General features: G+C 40.9%; 1 protein-coding gene across 4 annotated transcripts in view; it reads right to left on the reverse strand.

Moving 5' to 3' along the window:
* Positions 1-21040, reverse strand: part of Septin11 (septin 11) — a 52626-nt gene that overhangs the window by 23525 nt on the left and 8061 nt on the right. For all 4 annotated transcript variants that reach the window (XM_010619882.1, XM_010619880.1, XM_010619879.1 and 1 more), the window contains exons 2-3: positions 14837-14951; positions 4679-4874 (exon numbers count right to left, since the gene is read on the reverse strand). In XM_010619882.1, coding sequence (XP_010618184.1) covers positions 4679-4874; positions 14837-14951 — 311 coding nt within the window. The remainder of the gene's footprint in view (positions 1-4678; positions 4875-14836; positions 14952-21040) is intronic.

The raw sequence follows: 21040 nt of genomic DNA on the forward strand, positions 1-21040 counted from the left end.
CCAAAAAAAAAAAAAAAAAAAGAGGATACCTATTTATATTCTGTGTGGCCAATTGAGTGGGGGTGGGGGGCACACAGGACCAAACAAGCCTTTCCACTTTCATATAATTTCCTGTTAAGACATGGCAGTAGCTTTTGTTACTAGCTCATTGTTATTCATGTAACTCCATACACAAAAAATTGCAATAAAATCATACAAGTAGACCCTAAAACTGCTAGAAAAGTTACCTCTTTTTGGTCCATCCATCCTAACTACTGATCATTCTTGCAAAATGACCAACGTCTTCATTCAAGGACCGAATCTTCATTTTACATACAACCAAACCATTGCCATGTCTTCCTCTGATCTCGCTATCTCTTAGTCAATTCTCCTTACCCCTGGACTAACTCTGCTACAAAGGGCAACATAAAAATTTTAAGGGTAAAAAGTTTGCTTCACTACTATTGTATGATTCTTGTAAATACGGTGTGTTTGAAGATTTTCTCTCTCAGTGGATTCTGATCACCCATGCTCTTCCGGATGGATTATCCTTACAGCCCTTGATGTGCCATGGACAGCCCATCTCCCATCTCCCAAAGAGGGGTGGTACCAATTCCACTTCAGCTGGAAAGCACAGCTTCATTTCCCTTCTTATTTGGACCCTTTTCCTTCTTTCCCGAAGAGGGCAGCCAAAGCAAGGAAGCCCTTGAACAAAGAAAGGAGTTACATGTAACAGGAAACATTACCAGATATGCCTTCCTATGTCCTTCTAGCTAGCCTGGCCAGAGGTGGATGATGACGCAGGAATGCTGACATGTCTGAGGCCTACATAAACAAACTGGGACGTTCTTAAAGTCTTACGTGTATGGCAAAAAAGCTTGCCTACTTCCCAAAGTAAGAAAAATAATCATGGGTTAGAGAAAGAGCACATCCTTTTCCACAGGGTCACATACCACCGCAAAAATGCACATCCCACTTCCAATTCTTTGATGGACAAAAAGCCCATCCAAGTAACTATTTTTAAACAAGTCATTTGGGTTTGTAGTCATGTCAATAATGCCTTTTGAGGCAAAGGGTACCGAAGAATTTCAAATGTCATTCAAGGAGATTATGCAACAGCTGTCAAGAAATTTCAGAAGAAAAAATATGTGGTATCTAGGTTAGGTTAACATCACACTTCCTCTCTTCTAGATCTCCTTGGAAACTATTATTCGACCCAAAATGAGTCAGATAATTTCTTAAAGAAGACTCCAGCTGCAAATACAAGGATCTGCACTGTACTAACTTAGTTATTAGTGCTGCTGAGTGAAACCCCTTAGCATGAGGGATAGTTCCCTTTTGGGGGAAAGGCAAAACATAAAATTTCGTGGCAGTGCTAGACTGTGAGACAGAGTCATCTCTTCCTTTCTTTTTAAAAAAATTTTTGTCAGTGCTAAAGATCGAACTGAGGGCCTAGCCAGTGCTAGCCCTGTACTCTGCCTCTGTAAAAAGGTACACTCCAGCCCATTTTGAGACAGAATCTTACCAAGTGGCCCAGCTGGCCTTGAAATTATAATCCTTCTGTATCAGTAGTTATAGGCATATGACACCATGCCCAGTGGGCAGATGTAATCTTAGCAATAAGACGCCTTTATTCCTTGGGAATCCTGAAAAGGCTTGTCCTGAGGGGCTGGATGTCCCTCCAAAGCCTCACAGAGTCATAGATAGGGCTTTTTGGAGGTGCCTGCATCTGGAGTGTGTGATGCCAGGATCAAGGGTGTGTGGTTACTAATTAATCCACTGATTGGTTTAGCATAGCTCTGGGTAGGATTAAGGGTGCCCCACCCTGGGTGTGAGTGCTACCCATCCTAAGGGGCAGCTTACCTGGAGAGATACAAGGGACTGAAAGAGGGTCACTGCTTATCACTTGTAGCTTGTTGCCTTCTGCCTGTCACAAACTGTTTCTCCTCTTCAATGCCACCTTTGCCTTAGGGCCAGCCAACTATGAACTGAAACCGCTACAAACTGTGAATTTAAACTTTCCTTTTACTTTGGGCATCAAATATTCTGTCTTAGCAAGAAGAAAAATCACTAAGACAAGGCCCAATCAGGCAATGCACAAACAGGAGATTTTCTAACCCCAGGAAGAATCTGTCTAGGCTGAGAACTGGAGACGAGGACTTGCCCCACATGGGTTCTATGACTGTGCAATGCTCAGATGCTCTGTCCACCCCACCCACAATGCTCCTGCACCCTTTTGTGGTAAAAAACGCTTGATTTTCATTTATTTCACTTGGCATTATAAGCGGCCTTCAGCCAGAAACCTCTGTCATTCCTTGGTATTGAGGCTAGAAGAGCGCCTGCTAGCCTTTAAAGTGCTCTAGAGATACAAAAAGAGCTCAGAGGCCAAAGAATGCATTAAATATTTCTGTCAGTACTGTTGTGCTTATATACTGATAGTTAAAATGTATCTAGACAAATCACATTTCTACATAAAAATAGTTCAAGTTCTTCTTTACACAACAGGTACATAACATGTACAGTTTTCAGGAGAGATATCAGTCTGTCTGCCTGTCTATCTATATTTGTTTATTTGTGTGTTTTTGAGACAGGGTCTTGGCTATGTAGCCCAGGCTGGCCACAAACTTCCAGCCATCCTCCTGCCTCAACATTCTGAGTGCTGGGATTACAGGTGTGCACCACCATGCCTGACTTTAGGGAAATTTGTTTAAAAGCCAAAAACTTGGTATTAATTAAGTTTATAAGCTTTAAAGAAACATACCATGACTTTTATCTACTGGTAACTGCATGGGATATTCCTGCAAGGTGTCACTGCTCAAAAATGTATTTAGAAGTCTCCGTCTAGAACCACTATCAAATCTGTGAGTTTTAACTTCCCCAAACTTCTTTTGATAATTAATGTAATATTTAAAAATAACTGTGGCATTTAAGGTTGAGATTGAATAGGAATGGTGCTCTTGAGAAGAAATAAGAGTACAATCTTAGGTGCAGGATTAATACATGGATTTGTATTAGGAGGCCTCAAGGATTATTAACACCCTTCAAGTGAGGGCAAGCAGCAGTCCATACAGAAGATCCAAACTTAGATGGCTTTACAAATAGGGTAAGTGTATTTTATAAAATAAAGGCTCGATATATTATTTTATAATTATATCTTCAAGTTTATGTGAAGAACGATAGCTTTAATAAATAAATATGCAAGAATGGACTGGTAGCTAGGAACCCTGATCTACACAAAACTACTGCACCAATATGCCTAAAAAATATTCTATTTCTTAAGTAGGTTAAACTTTTCACATGCACACAGAATTTTGTAGTATAAATTACCTAATTAGCTTAACAGATCTTCTCTGCTTAGAAAACCTTAACCTACCCAATTAACTTGAATTCCTCATTATGTTTGACTGAGACCCCAATCATTATTCAAGACTCAGTTTGGCAAGTTTTGTATCCAAAGTGCTTCCCACCTTTGAGCAACCTGAGGGAAGATCCAGATACTTCACAAGAGGACTCACAAGACCCTCACACCATACCATGACCACCAGAGTCAAGATCCTCTGCCAGCTGGAAATTCACTGAACATTTTTCTAGCAGATCATTCATAAAAATGCTTGATTCACTGTGAGGCTTTAAGGACTAAAATCGCTTTTGTCAAAAAACATCAAGATATAGGCTAACCCCTCACATTCACATCCCTCTTCAAAGCCCAACTTTTCACATATACTAGCACTGGAAAACACCTGAGAGTGTTAACACAGTATATTTATCTCCAATAAAGTATATTCTCAGGGTTCACAGCTTCTTCCTAGCAAAACCCAGATCACAGTGTGGTCTCCTAGTCCTGGGCTTTGGCTTTTTATGCAAAATCCTATGAAACAATCTTCATCTCATTCTGTGTTTGGGCATTAAGTCAAATATCCCATTCTGCCTCAGTTGATGAGGAAGGCATGCCAGGTGCTCATCCAAATTCCTTTTACTTTTTTTTTTGGTACTAGGGATCGAACTCGGGTCCTTATGCTTACGAGTCAGGCGGTGGAACCCCTGAGCTATAATCCCCAACCCTTCCTTTTACTTTTTATGCCTTCTCATTCTACAGAGCTAAAAAAAAAAAAAAACATATCTTCGGGATTTTTTCCAGCTAGTATCTGGATGTGGCTCAGTTTCTGCCAGCAGATGCAGCTGTGCAAGGCCTAGAAGCAGGAGTGAGCAATACAGGCAGAGCCACACGTAGGGAAGGAGACACAATGGTGCGGACACTTGGTGACTGAAACAGATGTGGAGGTCCAGGAGCCCTCCAGGGTCACAGGTCCCATAAAGTGAGAGGCAGCTAACTAACAGCAGAGACTTCTGTTAACACCATTCTGCAGCATAGATGGTTATCTCTCATTTTCCTAGAGGGAAAACCCCAAAACCTGGCTTTCGGATGTTCCTGGAGAAATGGCATAGGTTACCTTATTCCTCCTAACAAACCCTTTTCTGCTTATCCCAGCCAGAATCAATTCTGTGGTCTGATGCTGATCTCAAAAGAGAATATTCCCAAAAAATTTCTCTGAGGATAAAAATGCTGCATCTTCCGGGTGTTAAGAGGACCAAGCCCCACAAACAGAATGTACCAGAAACCTTTGGAATTTGAATCGACCCAGGATAGATCCTACTATCTCCTCACCCATTTATATCTCTACAACATCTGAAGACATACCTGTCATCTTTATTTATTTGGTCTCCAAATCCCACAGTGTCGACAATAGTTAGCTTCAGCCGAACATTGCTTTCCTGGAGTTCATAACTTCTGGCTTTTAACCGGACACCTGGTTCATTGTGAGTAGCTGGATCACTTTCAAATTTGGTGTTGAATAAAGTGTCCATTAATGTGGATTTTCCAATGCCTGTCTCACCTACATAATCACAAAGGGAAAGTCAGAGAATGTGTCTCTCAGATATCAGTCCATCAGTATTTTAAAAAATTAACCATGTTTATAATGTTTAAAAAAATTGCCAGAAATTCCACTGTGAAAAGAAAGATATTTCTATGTATGATCAACAAGATATTTTCCCAGAAATGCCTCAGTGAATGTCAGAAACTACTCACCACAAAAAAGTCTGAATGTATACAAGATGTTGTTTTTCTGTAGATAGAAAAACAGTGCCGGTGAGTTTGCCTATAGTCAGTCTGCATATTACAAGGATATAAATTCTTGTCCTCTCCTAAATGTTAGTAAGTATACAATACTATAATAGTTAAGGGAAAAATAAACTGTATCACTGAATCTGTTACTGTAAAAAAAAAAGACTTGATTCCATGTTGTTGAAAAGAATTATGTATTTCAAAACAAGTCTCCTGACAACAATATTTACTAATGTTACTTAGTGTTTACTTTGTGGCAGGTGTTGTAGTAAGAGTTTCTGATTCCTTCTCTCATTTAAACCCTGCTACTCGCTCCACCAAATAGATACTATAGGGTTTTTCCACATGGAAGATGGAGCAGGAGAGCTTAGGTAAAGTTTGTAAGTGTTTCGTCCAATCATACTACAAGTAGTGAAGCCAGAGTTGAACCTGAGAGGTTTGTGCGCCTCTAAGGGCCACCTTCAGTCAACACACTATCTTGACTTTGCTGTTACAGAAAAACTGACTGCCTAATATTTTCCAGTTATGGATATGAGTCTATGTTAATCCTTCCTTAATGAGGATTTCCCCCTTTTATTCAGCTGAATTCAAGCTGACAAACATTAAGTTTTCCACTTTCATGCTGACACTTATGACACAGAAACCGCATGATGTTAAACGACCTGAAATGATGACCTTATTAATTCAATGATAATTCAAATAAATGAGTTGTTTATTGAGTCCCTCATGTGCAAAGTGGAGTGTGAGGAGCCTGGAACAACTATACCAAATAAATGGTGAGACACAAATGTGCAGCCATGATGAACATTAACTCAATCTTCAAAACAGGACTCAAGCAAGGCTGGAGATATAGCTTGGTGGCAGAGTCCTTGCATAGTGCAAGGCCCTAGGTTCCATCCCCAGCACCGCAGAAAACAATCCAATAACAAAGCACCAACTCATGTCTTCCCTGATTCTAGTTCTGTTGAGTCAAAGATAGCTGGCGGTGAGAAAGAACCCAGCCTTGCTGGTGACAGTGGTAGCTGAGTATACACACTGGTAGACAGAGGAAAATAGAAACATTAGCTCTATAGATATATCTTTTCTTTTTTAAAATCTGAAAAGCTTCTCAGCTTGGTTTAAACATGCCAATATATAGCATCCCTTTCAACAAATCCTAACCCTGATAATGTTCCTGGGAACATTCCCTCTTCTAATGGACTGTTTCGATGACATATTAAGGATGGTGATACTTGAAGGAAAAGAAAAGCTCTGGAATTTGTAGCCTTAGGGCAATACTCTCACTGTAAGCACAAAATCCACTAATTCGAAGTTCTTTATTTATTGTACTCATTGTCTTCCAACATGATGCAAAAGTAAAGTAGGATGGAGTCCTTCTGGATTTGAGTTTTCTCTGATTAGAAGTCTTATGTGGCTTTTCCCTTACTACACAAGAATTTGTTCAAATTGGGTGTAGTGACAGACACACTTGTAATCCAACTACAAGGAAGACTGAGGTGGGAGGATCACCTGCACTCACAAATTATGAGACTAGTCTGGGCAATACAGCAAAAGTTTAGCCCACTAAGGAGCAAAACTGCCTGGACTGGGCTCAAACTTGTGATCCTCTTGCCTCAGCCTCCCAGAGTGCTAGAATTACAGGCATACACCACCACACCTGGCTTTGCATTACTCTTTAAGCTTTCCCATTTTAATATATCTTAAGATCATATAATTTCCTCCTTCATCAGGCTTCATTCAGCCTGTGATTTTCCAGTACTACTATATACCACTCACTTTGGCAAGTTCTGGAATACAGCAATGAACTAGCCTGGTAGGATGTTCTCGTATGTCTTAGAATCTAATATGAATACCAATCAACTCTGATTTATTACTATGGGAATAACATTCTAACTGTCTGCCATAACCACATTCCCCTTATAAGCAAAACCAGATCTTATACTTGGTGATCTTGAGAACTGAATACAGATAACTGAACCAGGAACAGGCCCCTGATCCAAAGGCCACCAAGCACACCTGACCATCATACTGTGATATAATAGTACCGACTGGACCCACCTGATCAGAACTTCTTTATTTGAATGAGAGATACACAATCTACAGATGAGGTCACGACATAAAAAGGGCAGGTGTACAGAGCACAGTAAATAAACAGAGGCCATGCAGCAACAAAGGTCCTCAGTGAACAGAAGCTGTGCCAAGGATGGACGATGGCTGGGAATATAGGAGAAAGAGAGCAAGTCGGCCTACAGCATACTAGAAATTAATGTATTCAACAGGGCTGAAATGGTGAACAGAAACAATCAGCAATGAACTTCTGCAATACCTGATGTTAGTCCAGATCCCTGTGAGGTATGGCTGTGTAGCAAATGGGACTATGTTCTCTCCTCCTTACCTTCCTGAATAGCCTTATAAATACACCCCATCAAAAAATGTAAGAGAAATCAATCTCTGTTCTTTAAAGGATAACAAGCTCACAATCAAGATTCATGGCTTAACAAAGTAGCTTTAAGCAAAACAAAGTTACTAAGTAATGGATACACATGGAATCTGGTAGATGACTCTGTAAGTACTTGAGTGTCTGTGTAACCAAACTTCCCTGCTCTCACCACATGGACAAGGGCACCCTGCAGAACTCCCCAGAGAAGCCTCTCCACACTGTCAAAGGTTCTGTTGTAGAAAGTGACCTGCTTACCTCTCCCCTGCTTCCTCTGGGACAATAAACACTTCAATTTATAGGACAAGAATTCTAGGTTACCTGGACAGGGTTGGAATTATGAACTCCTTTTACTAGGTGGAAAATTATTAAGTACATGTGAATGTGGAACAACACACACTTTTTTTTGGAAGCCTCGACAACTTTAATGACAGAAGATGGAAATTATGAACAATTAGCATCCCAGGTCCCACTTACAACATGGGGATAATCAGTGGGTTGACAAACCACTGTCCCTCTAAATTTCAGAGTGTTTAGGTCTCCATTTCTTTACTCTGTGCTTTTAAGAGCCGTAATTGGAAACAGCAATGCTATCACCAAAAACGGTTCATACAAAGTGACAGTTTGGGAATAAAAAGAACTATAAAAGTTAAGAAGTTCTTCAATGCATTGGCTTCTCAGACATCTATCTGAACATTGAAAACAAAGCCTTGTTTGTACTTCTGAGGATCCACAAGAGCAAAATGTGTCTCACTGAGTAACTGAGACCCTTCTAGTTAAAGGGTCCAGTTCAAATGAAACAACCACAATAGTATGTTCAATCAATGACTGACTACAGCATCTCAAAGCTCCCTAGCAGAGTACCACGGACAGAGGAGGCACTTATCACAAATTAAGGTAGAAATGATCACGGCAATCATTTATACTTAGACTTGCCACTGCGGTAGATTTTTGTTTGTTTTTTTGTTCTACTGCCAATTCATCTGCCTGAACATATGATTGTTAGAATAATTAGAGTCACTCATGAAGTGCTATCCATGGCTTCTGTTTCTGCTGCTGCCGCAAATGCTGGTGACCATGGCGCCCATTTCACCAGGGAAAGCAGCTGTATCCCTTTCATTCCACTCTTGAGATGACTTTATCCATGTGTTCTAAAGCAGATGTGGGGGGGCACCTCCAGAAAGACTGCATTATTAATTAGGCGATAACTGTAAATGAGATTCAGCATGTATTACTCCAATCACCAAGCCTGGTTACTCAGGTGAGAAATTGGGCGTGAGAGTCTAGATTTTACTTGCGGATGGAGCCAGGTAACCAGCATGCTACCAGGTGTGATCTGTCATTCCTCACACATTTCCCTTTGAGGCACCATGCTGTGGCACAGTAACACACCCTGCACGAGGGACCTAAAGCAAGAGCACAACCCACTGCATCAACCCACTGCATTAACTTACAGCTGCCCCAGCCCAGCCACTATATCACCATATCTTTTTTCTAAAATTCCATGAGGGAAACATCTCCAGGTGTGCTCTCTGGAGTAATAGCTTTTTTATTTTACAGATACTATAAATCTGTCATATGTTAAACTTGTGTGTGGTGCATAATATGTACTCACTAAATGACCTGTTGAATGAATGGATGGATTCCCTCTATACTCCAACTACCAAGCTGAGTGACAACTGCACTGCTTCATAAATTAATTACTATGGGCAGCCTCATGGCAAACTTTGAGCTCTCACTCTACCCTGGGCTTCATCTTATTTTCTGGGATCAATTTTATTTTCATTCATTTTATCCTGTAAGCCACTTCATAGTCTTTCCTGGAAGATGAGATCAATATGTTTAAAATTTGACTGGAGAATCTTAGAATTTATGTTGACAGCATAGCCTCACTTAAAATAACCTTAAACTTATGTTTTCTATTCCTTTTTTCTCATCCCCTCAAAAGAATTAGGCTTGGATTTTTAAATGTATTTTCAAATTTACTAATTTACTTTGGCTCTCCTATTAAACAAGTTCCTCTCCAAAACCAGGGGTGTGCAGTATCTTCTTTGCTTCTGTGTGTTCGTGAGGAATGGACACACAGCTAGACCGACTCTGATGTGGCTTCTCACAGAGTAAGTGTCATTTTGGAAAATGAATGAGAAAGATGGAAAAACATTGAAAGAGGCTGAATCTAACTTAGACTTTTGAGTAAACATAAAAAGGTTTATTAGAACTGAAGTACAGTTTGGAGAGTGACGATGTGCTGTGAGCATGACAAGATTGGGGGACTGACAATTCCAGGGTGTCCTGTCAGCCAGTTTAGCACTTGAATTCTCTCCCTGGGTGAGTGAAAACTACCCCTCCCATTACATTTATTCCTAAGACACAACCGAGAGGCTTTCTAATAGCAGACTTTTAATCCAGTATCTCTGAAACAGACTTAAGTTCATTCCAAGATCAGTTCCTACCCTGGTTTTATCCTCTGCTTTTAAACTCTTGCCACAAAACAAAATTATGATTCTTTAGCTGTTGCGATCTTTAAAAATCCTTAATGGGAGAGTATAACTCTTTTTTAACCTTAATTCCCTCCCACATTTATCACATGAAAATAGACTAACGCCATAAACATCACACATGTGCATACTGTGACAAGTAGGAAAGAGATCACCATGGGTACTCTGAAAAATATGACTCCTACTCCTCTATGAGGCTGTCCAAATGTTTTGATCAGGTAAAACACTTTTTTATAGGCTCTTAGAAAATCACTGATTGATAGCAGATATTTTTTCTTATACAGCTATTTTGCTGTAAAATATTAGTGGAAAGAAGCTTTGATACGTTCTCCTCTTCTCTGAAGATCAGTTAAGGTTTAATACTGACACCTCTATCCCCCAAAGAACTATTGCTAACTCTTACCAAAGGAATCTATGTTAACCCATTTTCTATTACTATAATGAAATGCCTGAGACTGGTTGGATTTATTTTTTCGTACCGGGGAATCAAGCTTGGGCCCTTGAGCTTGTGAGACAGGCGGCAGAACCACTGAGCTAAATCCCTGGCCCAAGACTGGGTGACTTTATGAAGAAGAGAGTTATTGAGGTCACGATTCTGGAGGTTCAAGGGCATGGGCCAGCGTGAGCTCAGCTTTCATGAGGACTTCCTGGTGGATGGCAGCACATGTGGGAGGGAAATCACTCAGCCAGACTGCACCCGTTTTTCTGGCTGTACTAGGGAATGAACCCTGCAGCTCACATATGCTGTGCCTGTAATCTATTACTGAACTATGTACCTACCCCTTTTTATTTTCTTAGACAGAGTCTTTCTTGCTAGGTTTCGCAGAGTGGTATTGAACTTCACAATCTTTCTGCCTCAACCTCTCAAGTAGCTGGGATTACACGCACGCACCACCTTGCCTCCTCCAAATTTGTTCTTTTCTCACAACCCTCTCTAAAGAACTGATACAGAGGGTCTATAAAAACTACATTAACCCCTTCTGAGACTGTTACCCCAATGACCTGAGACCTCCCAGTAGACCTCACATGTTGAAGGTCCCACAATCTCTCAATATTGCCACACTGAGGATCCAGCTCCTACCATATGAGCCCTCGGAAGGCACAGTCAAACCACACCCAAGCCATGGTAAGATCCAATAGATTATGGAAAAGAACTCAGACAGTTAAATATGAGGGCATGCAAGGATATCCAGGACTTACTCTGGCATGAAAAAGAAAAGATATAAATAGCAGGAACTTATTTGTGTAAAAGCAAAACAAAAAAGCACACATGCAATCATGAGAAATGTTTTTAAACCATCCAGGGTGTGTCTGGCCAATGCTCAATCCCCTTTCTGACAACATGTCTTTCCTACAGGGAGCCCCTTGTATTTTGGAGTAGATGGACCCCCAATCTCCTAACCAGGGTGGCTTGCGATCCCCTCCTGGTGAGCTACAGAAATCCTGCAGTGTTCAGTGAGATGTGACAGAATGGCTTGCTCTCTTCCTTGGGCTTGCTGAACTGGTAACTGTGGGTGGGAGGGAAAAACCCAAATATGAGGCCTGGCAGAAGCAAGCAGGACCAAGAGCCAGGGAAAGTGACCTGATAACACTCTGACTCTTGGATCCAGTTCTTAATTCCCTAACTCTATATATTACCTTTGGACTGTGTGTTGGGCAGTAGTCTTAAATGAGTTAAAAATGGAATGGTACAATTCTCTAAAAAATTTCAAAACACAAGAATAGTCAGAACCCAAGTGTGGTGGTGCACATCTGTAATCCCAGCACTCTGGGAGGCTGAGGCAGGAGAAGGACAAGTTTGATTCAAGGCTGGGCAAATTAACAAGGTCCTGTCTCAAAATTTTGAAAAAAAGAGCTGGAGATATAGCTCAGTGCAAAAGTCCTGGGTTCAACCCCTTCAATCATACCACCAAAAAAACCAAAACAAAACAAAAGAGAGAGAGGCAGAGAAAACTGTGTATCTGGTTTTGAAGATGGAGCAAAAAACTTAAGAACTGCAGGCACCACAAAAGGTGGAAATGTCATAGGATTATGTTCTCCCTGGCAGGTCACAACAGGGACTCAGCCCTGCAGAGCCACACCAACATCTACAACACAGCTGGAAGAGAACAGGCGGGTGTGGCTGTCGATACTGGAGCAATTTACTACTGAACTATATAGAGCTCCCAGGAGGATCCCAATGTCATCTCTGTGGAACGGGATAGGGGTAAGAGATGAAAGGTGTAAACAATAAGGGTATACTGTTAACCACTTTGAAAAGCTAACCTTAGATCTATTAAAAAAAGAATGAAAGCATAATATCTAAGAATCATGGGTTATTACCACCACTCAGGAAGTCAGAATAGTGGCTGCTCTACGATGCAGCAGCATGGCCTTCGCTGGCCTGTGAGGAGTCCCCACTAGTGCCAGGACTGTGCTTTCTAATACAAGGGGCTGTGCCACACCCGTGCCCTCCAGGGACAAGCACAGTAGCTGCACCCCACCCCTCAGCCCCAGCAGAAGGCTATCCACTCCTGCACAGGGGCCAAGCAGCTCTCGGGAGCTGATCTTATGAAAATGGGTAGGCTTATAAAACTGGGCTGAGGAGGCCAGGAAGAGAAGCCAGAATAGCAATTGGCCTAGATTACAATTAGCAAACTTTGAATAGAAAGCCAGCAAATTGCCAACAAATTGCTATGCTAGTGAAGAGCTGCCCTACCTCTGCAGAGCATGTAGAAAGACGCTGAATTTTAACAGGTTTTCCCACAGGGAGAAGGGAAAGTGTAAGTTGGCCTTTTCTCTCCAGTGCTTAACACAATGCCAGAGAGAAAGCCTGTCCAGTGTGCCAGTCAAAGCAACTTTCTACATGACAGACTCTCACAACACCCCAGGCACTGCCTATATGCAACAAATTCCTTAAGAAGCTTTGGTGGTGGTGCACATCTGTAATCTCAGATACTCAGGAGGCTGAGACAAAGGAATCCAAAGTTCAAGGCCAGTAAGGGCAACTTAGTGAGCCCATCTCAAAATAAAAGTTTTAAAAAGGACTGAGGACAAGCTCAATGGTAGAGTGCTTACTTAACATGGGCAAGACCCTGGGTTCAATCCCCAGCACTACCAAAAAGCAGGAATCAAAAGTTATTTTAAAAAAGAAAACATCTGCTTCCCCAAAATTCCACTACTAACAAGTAGGCTATGGTGCTTCTCACACTGAGTACACACGCTTTCTAAACTCAATTCATTTTACTTGCATGAGGAGTCTAATACATTCTTACAAGTTTGTTTGTTTTTTGGGTTTTCATTTTTTGTTTTTGATTTTCCCTGAGTCAGGATCTTGCTATGCAGTTCAGGCTGGCCTTCAACTCACTATGTAGCCTAGGCTTGCCTTGAATTCAGTGCTCCTCCTGCCGCAGCCTGCTGAGCCTGGGATTACACACCTGCACTACCACACCTGGCACACATTCTTCCAAGTTTAGAGAGAGGATGGTCCACCTGGCCACATCCAGAATTGCTCTGGCCTGTCTCAAAGGTTATGCAAAAAACTACAGTGACAAAACAACACAACCCAAACGACTTCACTGTTGTTTTGCCTGGTCATTATCAAGTGTGGCAGGTGAAGCAACAGATATTATCTGCTCCAGGGACTTTTCTGCTCCAGACTAACAGACGATTAGATTTTGATTTTCTTCTTTTTCTACTTCTTTTAAATCTTCTTCTTAGTTTAAAAAGGATACAGTTAGAAAGAAAGGAAAAATCCTAAGGCCAGAGGCCTAAGCTAAAGTATAAAATATAAGGCATGAGAATAAAAGATACTAAGGACAGAAGTCATATCTCTTTGGACTTTTCCATTGTCTAACAGGAACAAACTAAGATCCATTTTAGACCCCAATTTAAGGAAAGAAAGCTAATTTGATACCTGAGGCAGAAAATTTATTTCAGATATAAAATAAAATTTTAGATTGACTTCTGTCCTAAGAGTGACTAAGTTTTAAATATTGTAAATTTATTAGTTAAGAGAGCTGGACACAGTGGCACACATCTATAATTCCAGCTACTTGGGAGGCTGAGGCAGGAGGAGCCAAGTTTGAAATCTGCCTGGTCTCAAAATTTAAAAAACATTTTTTTTTTCCAGTAGCAAAGATTGAACTTGCCAGGCAGGCATGGTGCCAGTGAGCTAAATATCCGGCCCTTAAAATAAAAAATTAAAAGGGCTGGAGATGCAGCTCATGGTAGAGTGTTCCTGGTTTTGATCCCTAGTACCACAGGGAGGGAGGGACGGACGGAAGGAGGAAGAGAGGGAGGGAGGGAGGTGGCAGTCAGGAAGGCAGGCAAAAGGTTACAGTAGTATTGGATTTTGCTTACTATAGGTAATGTATCTTTGAAAAGACTCCAGTAGAGATGACTATGGTACCATAGTCAGAAACCCTAGATACAGATTCTTAAAAGGCTTTTGAATGTTTTTCCTATATATATCTCAAGTTCCTTCTTTCAACTTCCTGTATCTACTTAGAGTACAAGTCCCTCTCCCTGCCAAAAATTTAAATAAATGTTTTAATAACAATATTAAACTGCCCAGTTGCTTGACCATGTGATAGAAATAAAAATAATTTGAACAATATCACAAAATGTACATGTACCCAAATGCATCTCTCAATTTTTACAACAGTGTGACATAAGAACATCAAGTATTATTGCCTGGCTTTTCTAAAGTAATAAGGAGTGAAAATATCATTTTCCCGGAAGCTCGCTGCTCTGTTACATACTCGCAACACCTGAGGGTCAGAGGCCTCTCAGGGCAGTGGGTGATGAGTCACTTACCGACACATAGGATGTTGAAACAGAATCCTTGTGATGTAGACTTGTTGACCAGCTGGTCAGGCAGACTGTCAAATCCAACATGGCCAGAAAGGGACAAGTTTCGAAGCTCTTCATTCTAGAATTGCAGAGGAGAAATGTCTGAGAGGCCATGAACAGTGCTACCTTCTTCCTGTCCTCTCTGTCATGCATGGAAAGAGATCCCTTGGTGCCTGAATGTTTCTAAGCTTCCTCTCAACTGAGGATGTTGGCAACTCCAATCCACATCTCTCTACAAAGCCAGTCGTAGACCACTTTCCAGGGACATCGCTTCCTATTTTAAGTGTACTGATTCCAGCAAACAAGAGTTTCTAAAAGTGGCTATTTCAGATATGCAGTAAAGTGACAAAAACTCCAAACACTTTGATGGTTTCTATCATTCATTCAAAACTTTTGATTTATTTTTAACTCATAGTTAAATACTCTTGAAAATGCAAAAAGAGCTTTGTTTGAGAAGCTCAGAGAAGAATACACACGGGTTCCAACTAAGGCAATGTTGTAACAACCATAATAGAACATATTTAAATCTTTTCAGCACCCAACTGGTTTATTCCTGTCCTCCTCACACAGGCTGTACACCCACAGGACCTCTCAAAATACGCTCAAAGAGACTGGGGAAGGTAAGTAGCACATGTTGAGAAAGTTGGGCGACTTCACTGTTCAGTTAAGATAGTGTTGACTGCTTCCACACTTTGAGTGCATCTCATGGGCATTAAAGGTCATCTGTGAATGCCTTCTTTCCTGGCAAACAGAGCTTACCCATAGCCCTTAGATCACAATATCCTGGCTATGGTTCACAATTCCAGAAAGGAGATATTGAAAACCTTCTCCCTGAAGATAAGACTCCCAGTGTTCTGGCTACATCACCAATGAACTTCTACTCAAAATACCGAAGCTGAGAGAGCCTCACAGTGCCAATTTTTAAATGGAAAAGCAAACAACTTTGTAAGGGATCATTTAGACAATAATTTTTAAAGACTAGTTTTCATTATCCCTCTATTTTTATATTATATAACTATAAGAGTGATTTCTTTTAATACTCAAACATTGAGATTCTATTTTCAATTTCCTGTGGTTACTATATAGGTACAGAAACATGGCTCCATCAGTGTAGTGACTTCAATGGCTTTTTAATAGTCCATACCTGCTACAAAATTCTGATTCCGTGAAATACAACTAGAACCCACCAAATTGCCTGAGTGCCATAGTGGCAGCTGTGGATCTGAGTTCAAGGAGACAGAGAACAGATGTCTAGTCTATGAATAGTTCCCTTGAAACCTGCCAGCAGTGATGAGAGACTCAAGAGCAGGCGGCACGCTCACAGCCCATCACACAGGCGGACAAGCCGCCCAACAACACTGGGCTCTTTGTCCAGCCCAACACTCGTACCTGCCCCTTCTTCTTCAGGTACCTCAAAGGTTCAGGCAGCAGGTATTTTTAGGGTGTTTACCACATCCACCAAGATGTGGGGGAGGATCTGAAATGAGTCCCAAGTTATAATTAGAACTGTTTCCATCACAGCTGCACGACTGCTGAGAGCACCAGGCTCAGGGAAATCATCGCACCAGCTACCACTTCTGCTGCCCCAAAGCCCTGAACAGCCTCTGTTGGGCATGAGAGGAGACCAGGCAAGAAAAGCCACCACTCCACACTCCCTCTCTTCTCCATCACAGTGATTCTTTTCATTCCTGAGGGGAGTGGTTATTGCTGCGGATTCTGGCTTCTTGGGTTTCTAGATACCAGACATCCACCATGAGCCAACCCTAGGAAAGAATCGGAATTTGTAATTATAGCTTTCATCCCAGAATCCAAACTCAGCATCTCATATTCTCACCATTTTCCAAAACATAAGAAGTCACCCACACACCCACAGAGTATATTTATACCCACTGAAAACCACATACAAAAATGAAGGGTTATAAAACATTTGCTCTTAGAATTTTTGAAATTTAAAGTTGCGTCTTTAGTGTCTGTCTTCTAAATTTGTGATATAAAATATGTAGATTTTATAATGCTGTTCTTCAGTTTCAAAGTTGAAGCCTAATTCTCTGCCTAGGATTAAAGAAGAATGGCTGCCCTTCAGTGTGTGGTGGGCAAAAGGAAACAGGAGTTCCTCCTCTGTGGCTCGAGCAGGCTGGCATCTGGAAGCACTGAGGGAAGGGGGTGGGGCTCTCTGAGTCACCTGTGACTCATACACCAGCAGAACTGAATTCCTACACCCAGCACTTTATGGCTTTTGCCCTAAATGTCACTATGGAATGTGGGGGTCTCATTTGAATCTACAGGCCCAGTTCCAAGTAATTGCATATATTCTCATATAATCAACACTATCACACATGGAAATGATTTCCCAAATTTTACCTCAGATATTGAATTACTTGCCTTTTCTACGGGGGGAGGGTTCTCTTGGGTTTTCTTAACTGTACCATAAGCCAATGTTCACAAAACTGAATCACAGCCTTCCATCCCAAACTCACCCTCCTCTACAGCTGCCTCTTTCTGTTAATGGGATTTACCAATGTGTAAGACCATACACCCCCCATCAATTCCAAAGTCTTATCAATTCTGCATCCCCTTCTTCTTTATGCCTAATAACTCAACAGATTCCCAGGCTGGGCTCCTTGCCTCAGTCCCACCCCTCCCTAACCCTTCCTCTCTCTGTCTTGCTGCCAAAGGGAATTTGGTATTCACAGGCTCCCAACCCAAGCTCCTGGGCCTGCTATCTCAGGCAGGCCTTCAGTCGGCTGAACCTAAATATCCACTAGACTAGGCATCCATTTCTCCCCAGGGAGAATGTAACACTGCAGTTACAATGGACAAACCTCATATCTTCCCACCAGAATACTTTAGTAGCTCGCCATTTCTTCCTATCTGGAAAGGACTCATATCCAATATTTACATATCCAAACCTCCCCAATCCCACTGAAATATTACCTTCAAAACAGTCTTTATTATGAAATCTCAGGAAGAATTTCAAACATTCCCCTTGCCAATAAAGGTATAATCCTGATTGAATAAGAGTGGCTCAAGCTATTTGGTATTCTATGATCATCTTAACAGGTAAAATTTATGGAGCATTTCCAAGGTTCCAAAAACCCCTAAACATCAATGAACGAATTCATTTCTCTTGATAGTTATATGGCATAACTGTGAGGTATATTACCAACTGAGGTAAAATTACAAATGAGAAAACAGAGCCACAGCCAAGTTTAGTAACTTGCCAAGGACACAAGGTTAGCAAGCTGAGGAGCTGAAATTTGAATACAGGAGGCCAGAGTCTTTTCACTTAGTGCTTTCTCACAGTGATCTAGAATTTTGCCAGGTAGCCCTAGAAACTGAATTGCTTTCAACTGTTATAAAAATCCAGTATGTTCCAAGATAAAGAAAAACTTTCTCTAGAACCATACTCTTTTGGCAATCACAAAGGTTAGAAATTGAGAATTAGAACTGCAGAGTAGCTCCAAGTATATTTTCACCGGTCCTACCAATGCTGAGACCAGACTTGTTTGTAGCCATGGTGCATGAAGCCCATAACTGATTTTAATCATTTTCACAGCAAAACTACCCACATAAAGCCACTAAGTAACTGTGAGACCTTAACTGATTTAGGTCTCCATTTGCTAATCTATCTGGTGAGGATTTGTTATTAGATGATTTCTATAGCCTACTCCATCTTGAAAAGGGTTATAATTAAATTCAGTGATATAAAACAGCCAGTCTTTAATTTGACTGCTTCATTTTTCTCTTTTAGAACCTCTCCTCTTATTTATTTTTTCATTCAAAAATACTATCCAAAGCACTAAGGGAGCTAAAATATCTTCTTTTTGTTATTCACTGATATACATTATTGCTAGCCCTAAGAATATTTACAGTGTGGCAGTAGAGACCAGACATACTAAATATAACATTACTAAAGACAAAAGTGATAATACCATCACATTAACTGTATAACTGTAGGGAGACAGGGGGCAGAAATAGCTTTAGACCACAGAAATGAAGGGGCACCGAGTTCCCCAAATCTACCAGTTAAAACAATGGCACAGCTGGCAGAATCCTTCTAGAAAAACACTATCTGGGCCCAAAAGGTCACTTTACCATGAAAATATACACTCAAGTTCAGAACTGCCAAGTTTTTTTTTTAAATGCCCAGCTGACTTCATTGCTGAGATAGTTATAAAACAAATTATATAAGAATGTGTGCCACCTACATTCTGAGTGCTGCTGTAAAATATGTTCCACAGTTTCAAATCTTGCTTAGCCAGAGGAGGACAGCCAAAAGCTCGGACTTTGATAGTCATGGGTTTAGACCTCAACTCTGCTTTCCCACCCGCTTCTGCCACCAGTACAAATGAAGGACTTGGCAGGGTTGCATTTAATAGGTCCTCAGAAAATGTGAGTTCTCTTTCCCTAAGTTAAGTAGGAGAAGGTAAATACAACTTTAAAATCTGGAATGAAATTGGAGTTCTGTTATTGCTGCTAGGCATTCCAGGAGAAGCTGTTGATTGAAGCTTTGGGATTAAACAAAATATTAAAAATCACAAAAGGAAGAGCAGAGTGAACAAAAAAGGGAGAGAGGATACTGGTTTCTAACACGAAGAAAATTCCCCTTCAAATAGGAAGCTCATTTACAAAGCTGGAGGAAAAAAATCCAGAATAAAATTTCTGTCTGCAAAATCAGCAATTCAGCAGGAACAACATCCTCCCTGGCTGAAAACCATTCTGGATTCCCCATCTTCTCCTTTGCTTCTATTTTAATCCAGCCCAGACTCTTGAAATTAACAAACTGGATGTGCCGCGTGGATTCTACTCTCCACGCTCAAGTGACATTCCTTCACTTTTAAAACTGAAGTGCTTCAGTATTTGATAAGGTTAGGTAGCCTGTAGCACCTGATCCTTATCAGCAAGCGGAAGGGGTACAGCATGTTACCAAGGTGATGTTTTGTTACTTTAAAACAAATTAAAATTATGCTTCGATTGAAACACAAGATAACTTTTACCTTTAAAGTTACAATTTAGGTTTTAAAACAGTTCTCCATTTTAAATTTATATTAGGCTCTTAAATTTTAATTTAAGAGGTAACTTCTATGCATTTAGCTAAGATAGCCTGAGATTTTTTGTTAATAAAAAAATGATTATTAGATTTTTCAAAGCCTCGGTTTATGAATAATAAATTATATTTCTCATAGATTAACATGGGTCCTTGCTTCTGTAATAATGGAAAGTAAACTAAAGCAACAAGCAAGGACCCGAGTTCAATTCCCGGTACCCCCCCCAAAAAAAAACTAAAGCAACAAGTTTACAGGAAAAAGCTTTAACTGGAAAGAGAAAATGGTAAGGGACTTTATATTGAGGAAGGGAAAAAGATAAAGCCAGCCCCTTAATAAGGGAAAGTGAGAGAAGAGTAGAGGCATCCAGCTACAGCACCTGGGTGGGGGAACATTCTGATGAAGACGATCAGTCTGGCCTTCCACCATGCAGTGCTGTCATGGCTAGCACCATGCAGTGCTATCATGCTATCATGGCTAGATAGTGATAATCAATCACTATCCCAGTACTAGCTCTGTAATTCTGGGGGAATCCTCATGGCTTGCGGGCCAGTTTGGTCCCCATGAGATGACTGCCTCTGCTTGGGGCAGTACCAGTCATGTGAGACTCCAATGGAATCCAAAGTGATGCTAGGTATAGGGCAAAGGAAATTCTGGACATGGCCGAGTGACTCTGTAAATCTCTTGCCCTTGCAGCCTCACGAGGATGATTAGATTTAGGGGTAATAAACCTTATTTTGCCAACTTTTTAGACAGACATTCCCTAAATTACTAACCTGCCTGTATACAGAGCTGAAAAGGATTTGTCCTAAAGTTATATAAAATGAAGGTCAAGCTTGAGAACATAGGCCCAAGTGAAGAGGTGCTTTTAAGTTTCATAATAAAACACAGCCCCACAAATCATGCTTTTAATAAGAAACAAGTTAAGGACCGGGGATTTTGCTCAGTGGTTCCGCCGACTGCCTCGCAAGCACAAGGACCTGAGTTCGATCCCCGGTAAAAAAAAACAAAAAAAACAAGTTAAAGGGGTAGGGATTTAGCTCAGTGGTTCTACCATCTACCTCAGAAGCTCAAGGGCCCAAGTTTGATCCTTAGTACCAAAAAAAAAAAAAAAAAAAAAAAA

The sequence above is a fragment of the Fukomys damarensis genome, unplaced genomic scaffold, assembly GCF_012274545.1.
Source record: "Fukomys damarensis isolate Sample0158 unplaced genomic scaffold, DMR_v1.0_HiC HiC_scaffold_32, whole genome shotgun sequence".
Classification (NCBI taxonomy): Eukaryota; Metazoa; Chordata; class Mammalia; order Rodentia; family Bathyergidae; genus Fukomys; species Fukomys damarensis.